Below are 17,744 nucleotides of genomic sequence, written 5' to 3' on the forward strand. Positions count from 1 at the left end.
ATGCCAGGTGTGGGTAGTCCAGCTCTACTCCTGGCCAGGTCAGAGTTCACAACCTGCTATGGTGACCCTGCACACTTGGGGCGATCACAGGAGTGGGAGGCAGAGGTGTGGGTCAAGAGTCAATGCCATGGGGAACTGAACTGCCCCCCCGGACTGGGAACACACTGGTTGAATCAACATTTCCACGTTGATTCAACCAGTGTTGCACCAACGTTGAATTGACATCTGTGGGACATGACTACTGCAGCTGGATCACAAAACACATTAATATCAGCTACTGTCCTCCACCTCGCTCTCTCTCCTCTGGTGGTGGGACTGAGGGGTGTATTTTGTGGAAAGGTTGACTAGTATGTGTGTGTGTGTTTGGTCTCTGTGTGTACATTAGAGTTGAGTGCCTTGCTTAAGGGCACATCGACATGTTTTTTTTCACCTAGTAAGCTCGGGGATTCGAACCAGCAAGCTTAAGATTACAGGCCTAACACTCTTAAATGCTAGGCTACCTGGCGCCTTGTGTGGGTCAACTTCCACCCAGACCGCTGTGTTGTATAAGGGGATAGAGATACAGGAAAAGGGAGAGATAGGTGGGGGAAATAGAGGGAGGAGAATGTTGAGGCAAGAGAAAGGAGAAGAGAGGAGAACAGGGGAGACACACACCAACCTGATCCCAGACCTGTTTCATGTGTAAGGAGGAGAGCGATGGAGGGAGTGGAAGGAGAGAGCGAGTGGGGAAAGGGAGAATGATATATATAGAGAGATGCACTACTGAGAGTGAATGAGCATCACGTTGTCTTATCCTATCCACTCCTGATTCAGTTATAGAGGAAATGAAGAGAAGGGAAACCTGATTGGAACTATCAACTCAGAGACTCAATCACTGATTCTAAAAATACCAAAGCTATTCTGTACTATGTATCTTTTATTTTTATTTCACCTTTATTTAACCAGGTAGGCCAGTTGAGAACAAGTTCTCATTTACAACTGCGACCTGGCCAAGATAAAGCAAAGCAGTGCAACAAAAAACAACACAGAGTTACACATGAGATAAACAAACTTACAGTCAATAACACAATAGAAAAATCTATATACAGTGTGTGCAAATGGAGTAAGGAGGTAATGCAATAAATAGGCCAATAGTAGCGAAGTAATTACAATTTAGCAAATTAACACTGGCGTGATAGATGTGCAGATGATGATGTGCAAGTAGAAAATACTGGTGTGCAAAATAGCAAAAAAAAACAATATGGGGATGAGGTAGGTAGTTGGATGGGCTATTTACAGAAGGGCTATGTACAGCTGCAGCGATCGGTAAGCTGCTCAGATAGCTGATGCTTAAAGTTAGTGAGGGAGATATAAGTTTCAGCGATTTTTGGAATTCGTTCCAGTCATTGGCAGTGGAGAACTGGAAGGAAAGGCGGCCAAAGGAGGTGTTGACTTTGGGGATGACCAGTGAGATATACCTGCTGGAGCGCGTGCTATGGGTGGGTGTTGTTATGGTGACCAGTGAGCTGAGATAAGGCGGGGCTTTACCAAGCAAAGACTTATAGTTGACCTGGAGCCAGTGGGTCTGGCGACGAATATGTAGCGAAGGCCAGCCGACGAGAGCATACAGGTCGCAGTGGTGGGTGGTATATGGGACTTGGTGACAAAAAGGATGGCACTGTGATAGACTGCATCCAGTTTGCTGAGTAGAGTGTTGGAGGCTATTTTGTAAATGACATCGCCGAATTCGAGGATCGGTAGGATAGTCAGTTTTACGAGGATGTATTTGGCAGCGTGAGTGAAGGAGGCTTTGTTGTGATATAGGAAGCTGATACTAGATTTCATTTTGTATTGGAGATGCTTAATATGAGTCTGGAAGGAGAGTTTACAGTCTAGCCAGACACCTAGGTATTTGTAGTTGTCCACATATTCTAAGTCAGAACCGTCCAGAGTAGTGATGCTAGTCGGGCGGGTGCGGGCAGCGATCGGTTGAAGAGCATGCGTTTAGTTTTACTAGCGTTTAAGAGCAATTGGAGGCCACGGAAGGAGTGTTGTATGGCATTGAAGCTCGTTTGGAGGTTTGTTAACACAGTGTCCAAAGAAGGGCCAGATGTATACAGAATGGTGTCGTCTGCATAGAGGTGGATCAAGGAATCACCCGCAGCAAGAGCGACATCATTGATATATACAGAGAAAAGAGTCGGCCCGAGAATTGAACCCTGTGGTACCCCCATAGAGACTGCCAGAAGTCCGAACAACAGGCCCTCCGATTTGACACACTGAACTCTATCTGAGAAGTAGTTGGTGAACCAGGCGAGGCAGTCATTTGAGAAACCAAGGCTGTTGAGTCTGCCGATAAGAATACGGTGATTGACTGAGTCGAAAGCCTTGGCCAGGTCGATGAAGATGGCTGCACAGTACTGTCTTTTATCGATGGCGGTTATGATATTGTTTAGTACCTTGAGCGTGACTGAGGTGCACCCGTGACCAGCTTGGAAACCGGATTGCACAGCGGAGAAGGTACGGTGGGATTCGAAATGGTCCGGGATCTGTTTGTTAACTTGGCTTTCGAAGACTTTAGAAAGGCAGGGCAGGATGGATATAGGTCTGTAACAGTTTGGGTCTTGAGTGTCACCCCCTTTGAAGAGGGGGATGACCGCGGCAGCTTTCCAATCTTTAGGAATCTCGAACGATGCGAAAGAGAGGTTGAACAGACTTGTAATAGGGGTTGCAACAATGGCGGCGGATAATTTTAGAAAGAGAGGGTCCAGATTGTCTAGCTCAGCTGATTTATACGGATCCAGGTTTTGCAGTTCTTTCAGAACATCTGCTATCTGGATTTGGGTGAAGGAGAAGCTGGGGAGGCTTGGGCAAGTAGCTGCAGGGGGTGCAGAGCTGTTGGCCGGGGTTGGGGTAGCCAGCAGGAAAGCATGGCCAGCCATAGAGAAATGCTTATTGAAATTCTCGATTATCGTGGATTTATCGGTGGTGAGTGTTTCCTAGCCTCAGTGCAGTGGGCAACTGGGAGGAGGTGCTCTTATTCTCCATGGACTTTACAGTGTCCCAGAACTTTTTGGAGTTAGAGCTACAGGATGCAAATTTCTGTTTGAAAAAGCTAGCCTTTTCTTTCCTAACAGACTGTGTATTGGTTCCTGACTTCCCTGAAAAGTTGCATATCGCAACCCTTAAAAGTGTTCTTATCTATCAAACCATTCACACACACACACACACACACACACGCACACACGCACACACACACATGCAGGAACACTTCTTTATCAAAAGTGGCCTACATCAAAAGAAGCCAGAACTGGGCCTTGTTGACATAGCAGGGTGATTGAGACACAACTTGTGATTATGATACTTCCATGAAAACGAACCCCTGATGTCATCCACCTATTACACCCACATATACACTGAGTGAGTGACACAGTGTGTGACACGCGAGAGAAAGGTGCTGACAGACAGGAAGATAGATGGGCGGGCAGGCAGACAGGCAAGCAGACAGCCATAAACTATTAAGACATGTACCAATCACACATAAATGCTACAAACATAAACCATAATTATGGGGAATGTTTTTATTTACTGGTTGTAAACCATTTCCCCTCACCCACCAGCATCTGTGTTTTCACTTGCCACAAACCGCCACTATATAGAACTTTCACAGAGCTATGGTATCCAACTTTTTCAATACAAACAGGAGATGTGTGTGTGTGTGTGTTTATGTTTGGTTTGTGTAGTATGTAGAGTGTGGGTGAGAGAAGGAGAGAGAAAGAGGGAGCAAGGGGGGGAAGGGAGGGAACGTGTGTGGACATGAAGACTCAGTTAGGGCCGCGGGACATAGAGGGAGAAAAACATGAGTGATTCAACAGGAATCGGATGACAGATCTACACACACATACATGCACCTCTTTCACTCACACGCACGCACACACACACACACACACACTTGTATGATCAATGTCCCTCTCACGGATCCCTCTCTGATATGGAGAAGAGCTTTCAGCAGTACCAGGTGTGTGAGTGAGTGAAAGGTGAGTGTCTGTGTGTGTTTAACTATACTTGTGGGGACCAGAAGAATAGTAAACAAACAAAAATTGAACCAACTGTGGACATTTTGTTAGTCCCCACAAGATCTTATGCTATTTCTAGGGGGTTTAGGGTTAAGGTTAGAATTAGTGTTAGTTTTAGGGTTAGGAGCTAGGGTTATTTTTAGGGTTAGGGTTAAGGTTTTGGGGTTAAGGTTAGGTTTAGGGGTTAGGGAAAATAGGATTTTGAATGAGACTGAATTTTGTGTCCCCACAAGGTTAGTTATACAAGACTGTGTGTGTGTGTGTGAGAACCCGGTTTCATGTGCATATTCTTTCATTTTTCTGTTTAGTGATCAACAATCCTCCCTCTCAGTACCCCTTTTTATGCAGAGTGGCGGTTGGCAATGTCTCTTGACTGTATCCCTTCATCCTCACATTCACTGTGTCAGGACATTTTCCACATGAGGCCAGAGCTGCTGACGGAGTTTGGGAACATTGGGTATATTTGAGTGAGTCAGTCCTAGGCTCAGGTTGTAGTTAGCATGTCTAAGCCTTATGTCTCAGGAGTTCTGGGGTTTAATGTTAGACACCTAGTCTGATACCATCTCTATAGTGTGTGCCTTCAGCCCCCAATGCCCTCATTAACCAGCATGGAGCCCTACACCTGCATCTCTCCAACACACATACACACACATAATACTCTGCATGCAATGTTTACAACATATTCTCACGCACAACTTGAACATTGATTGATACATCACTGCCATCTTGTGGCATTGAAACGTTTTGAATGCAATTGTTTTTCCAGAAGCAGTGATAGAAAAAAAATACTTGTTAGTGTTACTGGTGTAGAAAAGGTAAATAGTGCAGTGCCAAACAGTAATCTATATGTCATACTCAACAGCAGAATGTGCTTAATAGAATGTGATGGGCCACTTCACTTTTATGTCAAATATTTTCTCTGATTGTGTTGTGTAGGCCTGGCTTCATGAATTTGACATGACAATATCCTGAGATTATGTCACAAAATTGTGCCATCTGTGCGGAGGAGGTTAGAGGTTGCCCCTAACCACTGATACAAAGTCAGATGTTTTCTAATCACCTCAACGATAACATTTAGAGTTGGGTTAGAATAATCTGATCCTAGATCTGATGTTAGAGAGCCTCTACCTTGAGCCATGCAACAACGACACTTGACGCTACCCTACCGCGGACGCGCTCGAGCCAACACCACGCGACAAGAGTAGATACAAGATGGCGACCATTTTAGTATCAGAGGAATAAGTGCCGTGAAGGATAGGTATGGTACTTTTTCAATTTTCGCCTATTTTTTTTTTTAACAATTCGTGTCAGTTGTTATGGTGTACACATTCATCTGAAAACTAACTAGCATGTTTGATAAACAATTCAAACCCTGACGCATTGATCCCTAACGTATTTAGACTTGGCTTGACAAGATTAGCTTTGTTGCTGCTAGCCATGTAGCTAGCCATGTTACTCACCAAGTTAGCCAACAAACTAGTTAGATACTTTATTTTACTAGCGATTATGTTTAGCTATCTTACGTTAGATATTCGATTTGTGTTTATTTAGGAGATACATGCCGCCAGACAGAGAAAGAAAGCACAAGGGCACCTTAGGCGCGCGCACGAGCCTTCGCTATCCTCCTCGATAAGTTTACGAGTAGGTTCTTGTCAGCAGTAACGTTAGTCGTGTTATAACTATAGATAGTGACATCACGGATAGAAGAAGGAGCGGTTAGTTACCAGTATTTTGGTGACATTGTTAGCTAGGTAATGTTGCAAGTTTTCAAAGTTGTCTTGCGGGGATAATTTACCAATGTCAAGTGAGTTAACGTTAGTGAAGTGGTAAACACGTCTGGGAAAGCTTGCTAGCTAAGTTAGCTGGTTTGAAAACACAAATCTCGCGCTTTTTGTTATCAGTGTTGACTGGGTAAAATGAAGCAGAAGCAATGGGATGTCATTGCTAGTAACTGCCCACCAGATCTTTTGTGGATAAAAAACTAAACAATGTATCACGATTGTCGATGGTTATAAAACCACAATTGCATTGCATCACGAATGTCGATGGTCATGAAACCACAATTGCATTGATTAAATGTTATATAAAAACAGTGGGAGTCAAAGGGGTACAATGTAGACAGACAGACTCAGTCAGGGTATGCCAGCCAGAAAGTCCTTCACTGGTAACAGCTACTTATTTAAATCACACGAAGGCAGTCTGGAATGGTAAACAAACACCCGTTAGAACTTGGACTTGTGTAGTCAGGGTCGGCCCTGTACTGTTTCTCCTCCTAAATAGATTATAGATTGGTTCATGGAGAAGGGAAATAGTAGCTGGGACTGGCAGCCTCTGATCCTCAAGTTTAGTTTCCCTTCTGATCATCCTATCCATCTCTTTCTCCATTCCCTTTATTCATCTCTTCTCTTGCCCCTTTCTCTCTGTAAGGCTGCCTGTACACATACAAAGGGTGCTCTACCCTCCCAGCTCAGCCCCCCTTTGTTTGCCAGGCTTAAGTCTCCCTTTGGCCCCATTGGGGGGTGATGATGATGGAGCTGAGACTCTAAAACAGGAATCCCCAACCCCATCAGTACTGTGCTATGGAAGTGCCTAATCCCCCCCCAGGGTTATGCAAACTGTTTTAAAGGGTACATTAGAGGAAGGAAATCTGTAATGGCAGAAAACCACATCTGATCACCGCAGTCAACATTCAGGATATTGTCCTGTCTTTGACAATAAGTACCCATGTTAGAGAGCTAACTGGTTAGATGTGTGACCAAAAATTATTATTAAGACCAGAATGGGTTGTGGGTTAAAAAGCAAGAGAGAAGGTTTTGGTACAATTGTTTTCACGAACAGGCATCTTGTAAAACAAAGGATCTCTTCATACGATTTGGGTAAGGCCTTTACTGAGAAGAGATTAGAGAAGTTTAAAGAGTTTTGTACAACTGCATTTCTCACTCACTCAGTCTCTCTCTTCTCTTTCTTCCTCCCCAGAAAAAGCCATGCCGTGGGACCGCCCCGTTTCTGAGCTCGCCATGGTGATCTGAAGCCCCAGTGTGGACGTGTCACACCCACACTCACCTACCCACAGACACGCACACGGACGGAGCCACCTAGCAAGTGTGTGCGATGGACAGGTGTAAGCACGTGGGGAGGCTCAGGCTGGCCCCAGACCACTCCATCCTCAACCCCCAGAAGTGGCACTGCGTGGACTGCAACACCACAGAGTCAGTGTGGGCCTGCCTGGGCTGTGCCCACGTTGCGTGCGGCCGCTACATCGAGGAGCACGCCCTGCAGCACTTTCTGCAGCATCGCCACCCGCTGGCCATGGAGGTCAACGAGCTCTATGTCTTCTGCTACTTGTGTGACGACTATGTGCTCAACGACAACGCGACGGGAGACCTCAAGCTGCTGCGCTCCACGCTCAGCGCCATCCAGAGCCAGCGCTACGAGGTCACCACTCGCTCAGGACGCACCTTGAGATCGGCTAGCGCCCCGCCCGATGCCCCCCAGCCCTGCGGCTCCAGTGAACTGCAGCTGAGGGACGAGGACCGCATGTTCACGGCGCTCTGGCACCGCCGCCGGGCACTGATGGGTCGAGTGTTCCACACCTGGTTCAGCATGACGGAAGGGGGGAAGAGGAGGGAAGAGGAGGAGAGGCAGAGAGAGGAGGAGGAGGAGAGGCGGAAGGAGTTGAGGGAGAGGAGGAAGACGTTGAAGAGGCAGCTACAGGAAGCGTTGGAGAGCGCCCCACCAAGGAAGAGCCACCGCCTGAGGAGAGCCAGTCAGAGAGCTGCTGCCGCCGCCGCTGTCACCCCCCGCCCCACACGAACACGTACCCCCAGCACCACTTACACACCCCAGACTCCCCTCACCCCCCGACCAAGAACCCAGAGCCCCGCCACTCCCACCCCCAAGAGAATGGGCCGCCCCCCTAAAACCCCCGCGCCCAAACCCACTCGCTACTCAACCCCCTCTTCCTCCACCAAAGGCAAACCCAGAGCCTCCTCTGTCCAAGCCCTGACTGCCCCCTCCCCAGCCCCCCCCTGTGCCCCCTCCAAACAGGGCGACTCGCCCCTCAAACGGCGGCCCACTGTCACTCCGGGTGTCACGGGCCTGCGTAACCTAGGCAACACATGCTACATGAACTCCATCCTGCAGGTGCTGAGCCACCTTCACATCTTCAGGGAGTGTTTCCTCCGGCTGGAGCTGCTGGCCGTTCACGGCCAGCTGTTGGTTCCCAGCCCCGGGGGCCCAGTGTCGTCCTCCCCACTGGCCCAGAGGAGAGGCCCCCAGGTGGGCGTTGGGCTAAGTGGGGGGGCCTCCAGAGCCCGGAGTATGGAGCTGATTCAGCCCAAGGAGCCCAGCTCCAAGCACATCTCCCTGTGCCATGAGCTGCACACACTCTTCCAGGTGATGTGGTCGGGCAAGTGGGCGTTGGTGTCGCCCTTCGCAATGCTGCACTCGGTGTGGCAGCTGATCCCAGCCTTCCGGGGCTACGCCCAGCAGGATGCCCAGGAGTTCCTGTGTGAGCTGCTTGACAAGGTGCAGCACGAGCTGGAGAGCACAGGGACTCACACGCCACCCGCTGGTGTGTCAACCGGACAGAGACATCTCATCAAGCAGGTGCTCAGCGTAGTCAACACCATCTTCCATGGTCAGCTCCTCAGCCAGGTAAGAAAGAGAGAGAGGCACACACTCTCCCAAACACAGATATACACAGACTGATACACAGTACACATTTTTATACTGATATAGACACACTTTTGTGATTCACCAGTCTGGACATGGATTAAAATGGATTGAAAAAGGGATTAAAAGGTCTTTACATTTATTAGTAGTGATCTTACTGGAGGGATTCGGATGGGAGCTTTTACTGCACAATGTGCGTGACTGTTACCACATTTATGTCTTGATAGTAATATAAAATAAATATATATTAAATACAATATGTCAAAATGTATCTGTCTAAATGTGCTTGGCTCCAATCAAGAAATGGGGACATTTCAATGGCAGATCAACACATTCTGAAGCGCCATCATTTTAGAAGTTCATGGAAGGGTAAATCCATTTTGAATTCATTAACTTTTCGACAGAACACCTTTTGATTTGAATGAAACCTTACATACTTGCCCATTTGTAGAACGGCTCAGAAATGAACTTTTTGGACCTGAATGCCAAAACACTCGAGATAAAAGTGCTCAAAGTTGACCCCTTTTGCATACCATGAGACATCCATGTCTTCATCAATGGAAAAGATAAATGGTTGAGATTTATATCATTTAAAAGTTTACAAAAAGGGTTGTCAAACTACTATAATTACTTGGTTTTTGTTTTGTTATTGACATTTTTTCCCCTCTAACGTACACTACCATTCAAAAGTTTGCGGTCACTTAGAAATGTCCTTGTTTTCCATGAAAACATACATGAAATTAGTTGCAAAATGAATAGGAAATATAGTCAAGACGTTGACAAGGTTATAAATAATGATTTTTAATTGAAATAATAATTGTGTCCTTCAAACTTTGCTTTCGTCAAAGAATCCTCCATTTGCAGCAATTACAGCCTTGTAGACCTTTGGCATTCTAGTTGTCAATTTGTTGAGGTAATCTGAAGAGATTTCACCCCATGCTTCCTGAAGCACCTCCCATAAATTGGATTGGCTTGATGGGCACTTCCTACGTACCATACGGTCAAGCTGCTCCCACAACAACTCAATAGGGTTGAGATCCAGTGACTGTGCTGGCCACTCCATTATAGACAATACCAGCTGACTGCTTCTTCCCTAAATTGTTCTTGCATAGTTTGGAGCTGTGCTTTGAATCATTGTCCTGTTGTAGGAGGAAATTGACTCCAATTAAACGCCGTCCACAGGATAGGGTATGGCATGGCAAAATGGAGTGATAGCCATCGTTCTTCAAGATCCCTTTTACCCTGTACGAATCTCCCACTTTACCACCACCAAAGCACCTCCAGACCATCACATTGCCTCCACCATGCTTGACAGATGGCGTCAAGCACTCCATCTTTTCATTTTTTCTGCGTCTCACGAATGTTCTTTTTTGTGATCCGAACACCTCAAACTTAGATTTGTCTGTCCATAATGCTTTTTTCCATTCTTCCTCTGTCCAGTGTCTTTTGCCCATCTTAATATTTTATTTTTATTGGCCAGTCTAAGATATGGCTTTTTCTTTGCAACTCTGTCTAGAAGGCCAGCATCCCAGAGTCGCCTCCTCACTGTTGATGTTGAGACTGGTGTTTTGCGGGTACTATTTAATGAAGCTGCCAGTTGAGGACTTGTGAGGCATCTGTTTCTCAAACTAGACACTCTAATGTACTTGTCCTCTTGCTCAGTTGTGCACCAGGGCCTCCCACTCCTCTTTCTATTCTGGTTAGAGGACGTTTGCACTGTTCTGTGAAGGGAGTAGTACACAGCGTTGTATGAAATCTTCAGTTTCTTGGCAATTTCTTGCATGGAATAGCCTGCATTTCTCAGAACAAGAATAGACTGACGAGTTTCAGAAGAAAGGTCTTTGTTTCTGGCCATTTTGAGCCTGTAATCGAACCCACAAACGCTGATGCTCCAGATACTCAACTAGTCTAAAGCAGGCCAGTTTTATTGCTTCTTTAATCAGAACAACAGTTTTCAGTTGTGCTAACATAATTGCAAAAGGGTTTTCTAATGATCAATTAGCCTTTTAAAATGATAAACTTGGATTAGCTAACACAATGTGCCATTGGAACACAGGAGTGATGGTTGCTGGTAATAGGCCTCTGTACGCCTATGTAGATATTCAATTAAAAATCAGCCATTTCCAGCTACAATAGTCATTTAAAACATTAACAATGTCTACACTGTATTTCTGATCAATTTGATGTTATTTTAATGGACAAATGTCCTTGTTTTTGAAAGAAAAGCACATTTCTAAGTGACCCCAAACTTTTGAACAGTAGTGTATATTTTTTTTAAAGAAATTATAAAATAGTTTCACAACCTTGTTTGTAAGCAGTTTAAATGATATCAAAACTCAACCATTTATCTTTTCCAGTGATAAAGACATGGATGTCTCACCCTGTAGGGTGGGGTATGCAAAACTTTGAACACCATTATCTCCTGAATGTTTTAACATTCAGGTCCAAAAGCCCATTTCAGACCATTTCTTCCATGGGCAAACATGTATGGAAAGGTTTGTTTAAATCAAAAGGGATGCTATCTAAAAGTGATTGAATTCAAATTGATTTACTCGTAAGAGAGTGAGTGTGACTGAACGTGTGTACTTTCTGCTTCGGTGTATGTGAAAGAGAGGAGTGTCTTGAGTTCTCTGAGCATACACCCACACCTGCTCTTTCTTAACAAGGGGGTGAGTGTGTGTGTGTGTGTGTGAGTGGGGGGGGGGGGGGGGGGGGGGCAGTGTTTCTAAAGCTGTGTATCTCAGACAATCCAGTTCCTGTGTGTGCTACTGCATTAGTTAGCTCAGCTGCCCTTGGCTTGCCTTCACACAACTCTCTCTTTTTCATCCTCACTTTCTCCCCCTAACTCTCTCTTTCTCCCTCTCTCTCTGCCCCACCTCTTTCTATCGCTCTCTCTTCTCTTCTCCCTCCATCAGGTGACGTGTCTTGCATGTGACCACCGCTCCAACACGGTGGAACCCTTCTGGGACCTATCGCTGGAGTTCCCTGAGCGTTACCATAGCAACAGCCGGGAGAGCGCAGCGCAGGTCTCGTGCCAGCTGACGGAGATGCTGGCCAAGTTCACGGAGACCGAAGCCCTGGAGGGAAACATCTACGCCTGCGACCAGTGCAACAGTGAGTGACAGAGGCACACATACAAAAATGTACACAGTGAGCACACACAAACACATTCATTCAATGGTATGATTGTTAGAGGTACAATAATTTTGCCAAAGCAGTTCATTTTCTCGATTTAAAAAAATAATTCTGTCTCTGCATGTCAAACTACCATCCAGTGCTATAGTTAGACGGACTATTCACATTCACACAGCCCTGTCCAGAGCATGTGAGCGGAGCTGGAGCAGAGCGTGCTAAATTTGACTGGAGCGTGCCGCGAGTTTCCCAAAGACTGGAGCGTCGGCCTTCTCGCCCACTCCAATTTTGCTCCAGTAGCGCTCACTTCACAAGCTTAGGGCATGCCCGGACCAGCATGCATTTGTAGTTTGCTTTAGCCCCTTGCTTTAGTTACTGTTATCTAGTATGCTAAATATTTTCACAAAGGAACTGATATAACACACAGGTGAAAAATCAAGGTGCCTTACAAAGATGAGGAGGACCAAGAGCAAGAGGGGGAGTGCAGTGATGTTTGGGGTCCACAACTAAAGAATCACTGTGGAATCTGAAAAGACAGGTATCCCGAAAGCATGATGGTGTAATTAGTAGGTGCACATGCTAACAGAAAGGAACGGGGTTGGTAGCTAGCTAAGTGTGTCATTATAAACCAAAAATCAGATCTCTTAAACCCCCTAAGGTCTCTATCCATGCCCCGTGGAAATCTAATTAGCATAATACAAAAATCCTTGTAAAAATCCATCCACTGCATCTGCCTATGTCGCATTTCCGCATCTGCGGTGAAAGGTGACAGCTAGAGCGGTGTTTCTCACCATGAATTGGTCTTCACACAAATCGTCTGTAGCGTGTGAACGGTTTGGCCTACAAACTATTATGACCCCTCTCACGAACATGATGGTGTTCTCCGTTTTGCTCTACGACCCCCACAAACGGCTTGGGACTCGTCTGAAGTTGGTACAGCCGATCTGCCAACTTCTGTCTGTAGCATCCAAACAGTTTGGGCTACACACTAATATGACTCTTCTGTGCGAAGGTGAGACTCTCACGAACAAGTCGGTTGATTTGCTCTAAGACGTCCACAGGCCTTTCAAGACTCGTCTGAATGTCCCCCGGTACCAGATGGAAAAATGAATGGAAGTACACTACCGTTCAAAAGTTTGGGGTCACTTAGAAATGTCCTTGTTTTTGAAAGAAAAGCACATTTTTGGTCCATTAAAATAACATAAAATTGATCAGAAATACTGTGTAGACATTGTTAATGTTGTAAATGACTATTGTAGCTGGAAACGGTGGATAAAAAATGGAATATCTACATAGGCGTACAGAGGCCCATTATCAGCAACCAACAGTCCTGTGTTCCAATGGCACGTTGTTAGCTAATCCAAGTTTATCATTTTAAAAGGCTAATTGATCATTAGAAAACCCTTTTGCAATTATGTTAGCACAGCTGAAAACTGTTGTTCTGATTTAAAGAAGCAATAAAACTGGCCTTTAGACTAGTTGAGTATCTGGAGCATTACCATTTGTGGGTTCGATTACAGGCTCAAAATGGCCAGAAACAAAGACCTTTCTTCTGAAACTTGTCAGTCTATTCTTGTTCTGAGAAATGCAGGCTATTCCATGCGAGAAATTGCAAAGAAACTGAAGATCTCATACAATGCTGTGTACTACTCCCGTCACAGAACAGCACAAACTGGTCCTAACCAGAATAGAAAGAGGAGTGTGAGGACCTGGTGCACAACTGAGCAAGAGGACAAGTACATTAGAGTGTCTAGTTTGAGAAAGACGCCTCACAAGTCCTCAACTGGCAGCTTCAGTAAATAGTACCCGCAAAACACCAGTCTCAACGTCAACAGTGAAGAGGCGACTCTGGGAAGCTAGCCTTCTAGGCTGTGTTCTTTTGCCCATCTTAATCTTTTCTTTTTATTGGCCAGTCTGAGATATGGCTTTTTCTTTGCAACTCTGCCTAGAAGGCCAGCATCCCAGAGTCGCTTCTTCACTATTGACGTTGAGACTAATGTTAAATACATGTATAAAAAAATCTTTCTTATCTCTCAGATATAGGACAGACATTTCAGAACAAACTTCCTTTAGTTTCCCCCCTCCCCAAAAAATCTATCTGTTCCATGTAGTGAATCTGTTATTCATTGCGTTTGTATGGGCTAATAGTAGTAAGGCTATTGTTTTGATACTTAAAATTCCAAAATTATCCTTGGTATGACACTTAAAACAATTCCATATAGCTTAGTAGAACCCCCCCCACCCCAGCTTAGACAGGGTTTAGACTGTTTAGTGCCAAAAATAAGGGGTTAAAAAAAAATATAATAACTAACGTTTCCTGATCTTTCTTATATCTCTCAGATATAGGACAGACACTCAGATATAGGACATACACTTCAGAACAAATTTCCTTTTGATATTTTATATACTGCTGATTTTGCAGGTTTTCCTACTTACAAAGCATGTACAGGTCTAATTTTTATCATAGGAACACTTCAACTGTGAGAGACGGAATCTAAAACAAAAATCCAGAAAATCACATTGTATGATTTTTAAGTAATTAATTTGCATTTTATTGCATGACATAAGTATTTGATACATCAGAAAAGCAGAACTTAATATTTGGTACAGAAACCTTTGTTTGCAATTACAGAGATCATACGTTTCCTGTAGTTCTTGACCAGGTTTGCACACACTGCAGCAGGGATTTTGGCCCACTCCTCCATACAGACCTTCTCCAGATCCTTCAGTTTTCGGGGCTGTCGCTGGGCAATACAGACTTTCAGCTCACTCCAAAGATTTTCTATTGGGTTCAGGTCTGGAGACTGGCTAGGCCACTCCAGGACCCTGAGATGCTTCTTACGGAGCCACTCCTTAGTTGCCCTGGCTGTGTGTTTCGGGTCGTTGTCATGCTGGAAGACCCAGCCACGACCCATCTTCAATGCTCTTACTGAGGGAAGGAGGTTGTTGGCCAAGATCTCGCGATACAAGGCCCCATCCATCCTCCCCTCAATACGGTGCAGTCGTCCTGTCCCCTTTGCAGAAAAGCATCCCCAAAGAATGATGTTTCCACCTCCATGCTTCACGGTTGGGATGGTGTTCTTGGGGTTGTGCTCATCCTTCTTCTTCCTCCAAACACGGCGAGTGGAGTTTAGACCAAAAAGCTCTGTTTTTGTCTCATCAGACCACATGACCTTCTCCCATTCCTCCTCTGGATCATCCAGATGGTCATTGGCAAACTTCAGACGGGCCTGGACATGCGCTGGCTTGAGCAGGGGGACCTTGCGTGCGCTGCAGGATTTTAATCCATGACGGCGTAGTGTGTTACTAATGGTTTTCTTTGAGACTGTGGTCCCAGCTCTCTTCAGGTCATTGACCAGGTCCTGCCGTGTAGTTCTGGGCTGATCCCTCACCTTCCTCATGATCATTGATGCCCCACGACCCACGAGGTGAGATCTTGCATGGAGCCCCAGACCGAGGTTGATTGACCGTCATCTTGAACTTCTTCCATTTTCTAATAATTGCGCCAACAGTTGTTGCCTTCTCACCAAGCTGCTTGCCTATTGTCCTGTAGCCCATCCCAGCCTTGTGCAGGTCTACAATTTTATCCCTGATGTCCTTACACAGCTCTCTGGTCTTGGCCATTGTGGAGAGGTTGGAGTCTGTTTGAATGAGTGTGTGTACAGGTGTCTTTTATACAGGTAACGAGTTCAAACAGGTGCAGTTAATACAGGTAATGAGTGGAGAACAGGAGGGCTTCTTAAATAAAAACTAACAGGTCTGTGAGAGCTGGAATTCTTACTGGTTGGTAGGTGATCAAATACTTATGTCATGCAATAAAATGCAAATTAATTACTTAAAAATCATACAATGTGATTTTCTGGATTTTTGGTTTAGATTCCGTCTCTCACAGTTGAAGTGTACCTATGATAAAAATTACAGACCTCTACATGCTTTGTAAGTAGGAAAACCTGCAAAATCGGCAGTGTATCAAATACTTGTTCTCCCCACTGTATCTGTTCCATGTAGTGAATGTTATTCATTGCGTTTGTATGGGCTAATAGAAGTAAAATCAAAAATATTTTTCCATAAAATTATAATTTATTTTTGTTGTAGTTCAACGTGTGTTCAAATTCCAAATCAAATAGCTAAATGAGCCCGTGACGCCCGGGGTGACCAGTGTAGAAACACCCCACCTCGCCCGGATTAGACAGGGCTATAAGACTTATGGGTTAAATGTTTAGTTAATTTTCGTTCTATTATCTATACAATAGGCCTGGCATATTATCTCTTTCAAGGAGGTAAGCACTGCTCCATGAGCGATGAGCGGGATTTCCATACTCAACTCCTCACTACTCTGGCCCTGTCTGAGGTGTCCCTCTAGTGTGCAAGTTGAGTTTTACAGTGTGGGTTAATGCTCACTCTTGTCTCTAGGTAAGCGGCGGAGGTTCTCCTCCAAGCCCGTCATCCTGACTGAAGCTCAGAAACAGCTGATGGTTCACAAACTGCCTCAGGTCCTGCGCCTGCACCTCAAACGCTTCAGGTACTGACCGCATTATGACCACACGATGACCTTAACACACCCATGCACCTCAAACACACCCATGCACCTCAAACACTGCAGGTAACCATTGAGCACATAGCAGTTGCTCAAGAATCATAACACAACCATGCATTTGAAACACTCTAGCTGTCTTATTTGGTGATTTGGTCTGTTGACGTGTTCGTTGAGTGTTCTGTGCTTGTGATTGGTCGTCAGGTGGTCTGGGAGAAACCACAGGGAGAAGATTGGGGTCCACGTCAGCTTTGACCAGCTCCTCAACATGGAGCCATACTGCTGCAGAGACCCCTCCCCCAAGGGCTCGCCATGCTCCAGTCCTGCCCCCGCCAGCTCCCCAAGCCCCAAACACTTCCTGTATGAACTGTCCGCTGTGGTGATGCATCATGGGAAGGGCTTCGGCTCTGGCCACTACACTGCCTACTGCTACAACAAAGAAGGAAGTAAGAACATCTCTCACTCACATGCAAAATGCATTTTTATGTAAAAATGACAAATACAAAGATGATTAACACAACCTTCTCTTGATACATTTTCATGGAATCTACCTACAGCTAATACCCATTCTCTCTTCTCCCTCTCTCAGGGTTCTGGGTCCACTGTAATGACTCTAAGCTGAACGTGTGTTCTGTGGAGGAGGTGTGTCGCGCCCAGGCCTACATACTCTTCTACACGCAGCGCTTCACTCAGGACAAAGACAGGCCGCTATAGGACCAGAACCCACTGAGCCCCGCCCCAAATCCTCCTCCTTTGTACCTCAGCAGTCCAGTGACATGTCATCATCAGCATTACCACCACCACCAAAACATCTCAACCCCTCCTCTCTCATACTCTTTCTTTGTGGGCATTTTATCTCCTCTGGGGGGAGGAATGATTCATTGTATCATTATTTTTCTAAGAGAGACAAAGGACACAAACTCCTTTTTTTTGTCTTTGTGAATTTCTTGTACAGGTTGTTTATATGGGTTTTAAAAGAAAAGGAAATCGTGTTTGATAGTGTATAGGTTTATTTTATCAAGAGTATCAGCCAAGTTGTGCGTTGTATTATAGACACGCCTTTACAGGAGTAGAGACAGACTTTGACCAGGTGTGACTGTGTAATCTGTAGTTCAGATTTATTCAGGTGTCAACCTTTCTGCTCTTCTGTGCTGTTTTTATTTTTCTTAAACGATTTTAATCAACTAAAATGTTTCTCACAGCCACTTTAGACAGTTGACTAAGGATGTCAAATTCTCAACTGGAATGTAGATAATGTAGGTAATTCCCTCCATAAATAGTCTTTAGAGTTTAACCCCTTTTTAGTTTTGCCAGAGACGGAAGGGGAAGCGAGACACCTCACTCACTTC

General features: G+C 45.2%; 1 protein-coding gene across 1 annotated transcript; it reads left to right on the forward strand.

The window, feature by feature from the left end:
- Positions 1-5,241: 5,241 nt before the first annotated feature.
- Positions 5,242-17,387, forward strand: LOC120049953 (ubiquitin carboxyl-terminal hydrolase 44-like). Its single transcript, XM_038996484.1, has 6 exons — positions 5,242-5,313; positions 7,032-8,711; positions 11,645-11,843; positions 16,275-16,383; positions 16,600-16,841; positions 16,985-17,387. The coding sequence occupies exons 2-6, from the start codon at positions 7,167-7,169 to the stop codon at positions 17,107-17,109; spliced, it is 2,220 nt and encodes a 739-aa protein (XP_038852412.1). The 5' UTR covers positions 5,242-5,313; positions 7,032-7,166; the 3' UTR covers positions 17,110-17,387.
- Positions 17,388-17,744: the final 357 nt, after the last annotated feature.

Source organism: Salvelinus namaycush, chromosome 6, assembly GCF_016432855.1.
Source record: "Salvelinus namaycush isolate Seneca chromosome 6, SaNama_1.0, whole genome shotgun sequence".
Classification (NCBI taxonomy): Eukaryota; Metazoa; Chordata; class Actinopteri; order Salmoniformes; family Salmonidae; genus Salvelinus; species Salvelinus namaycush.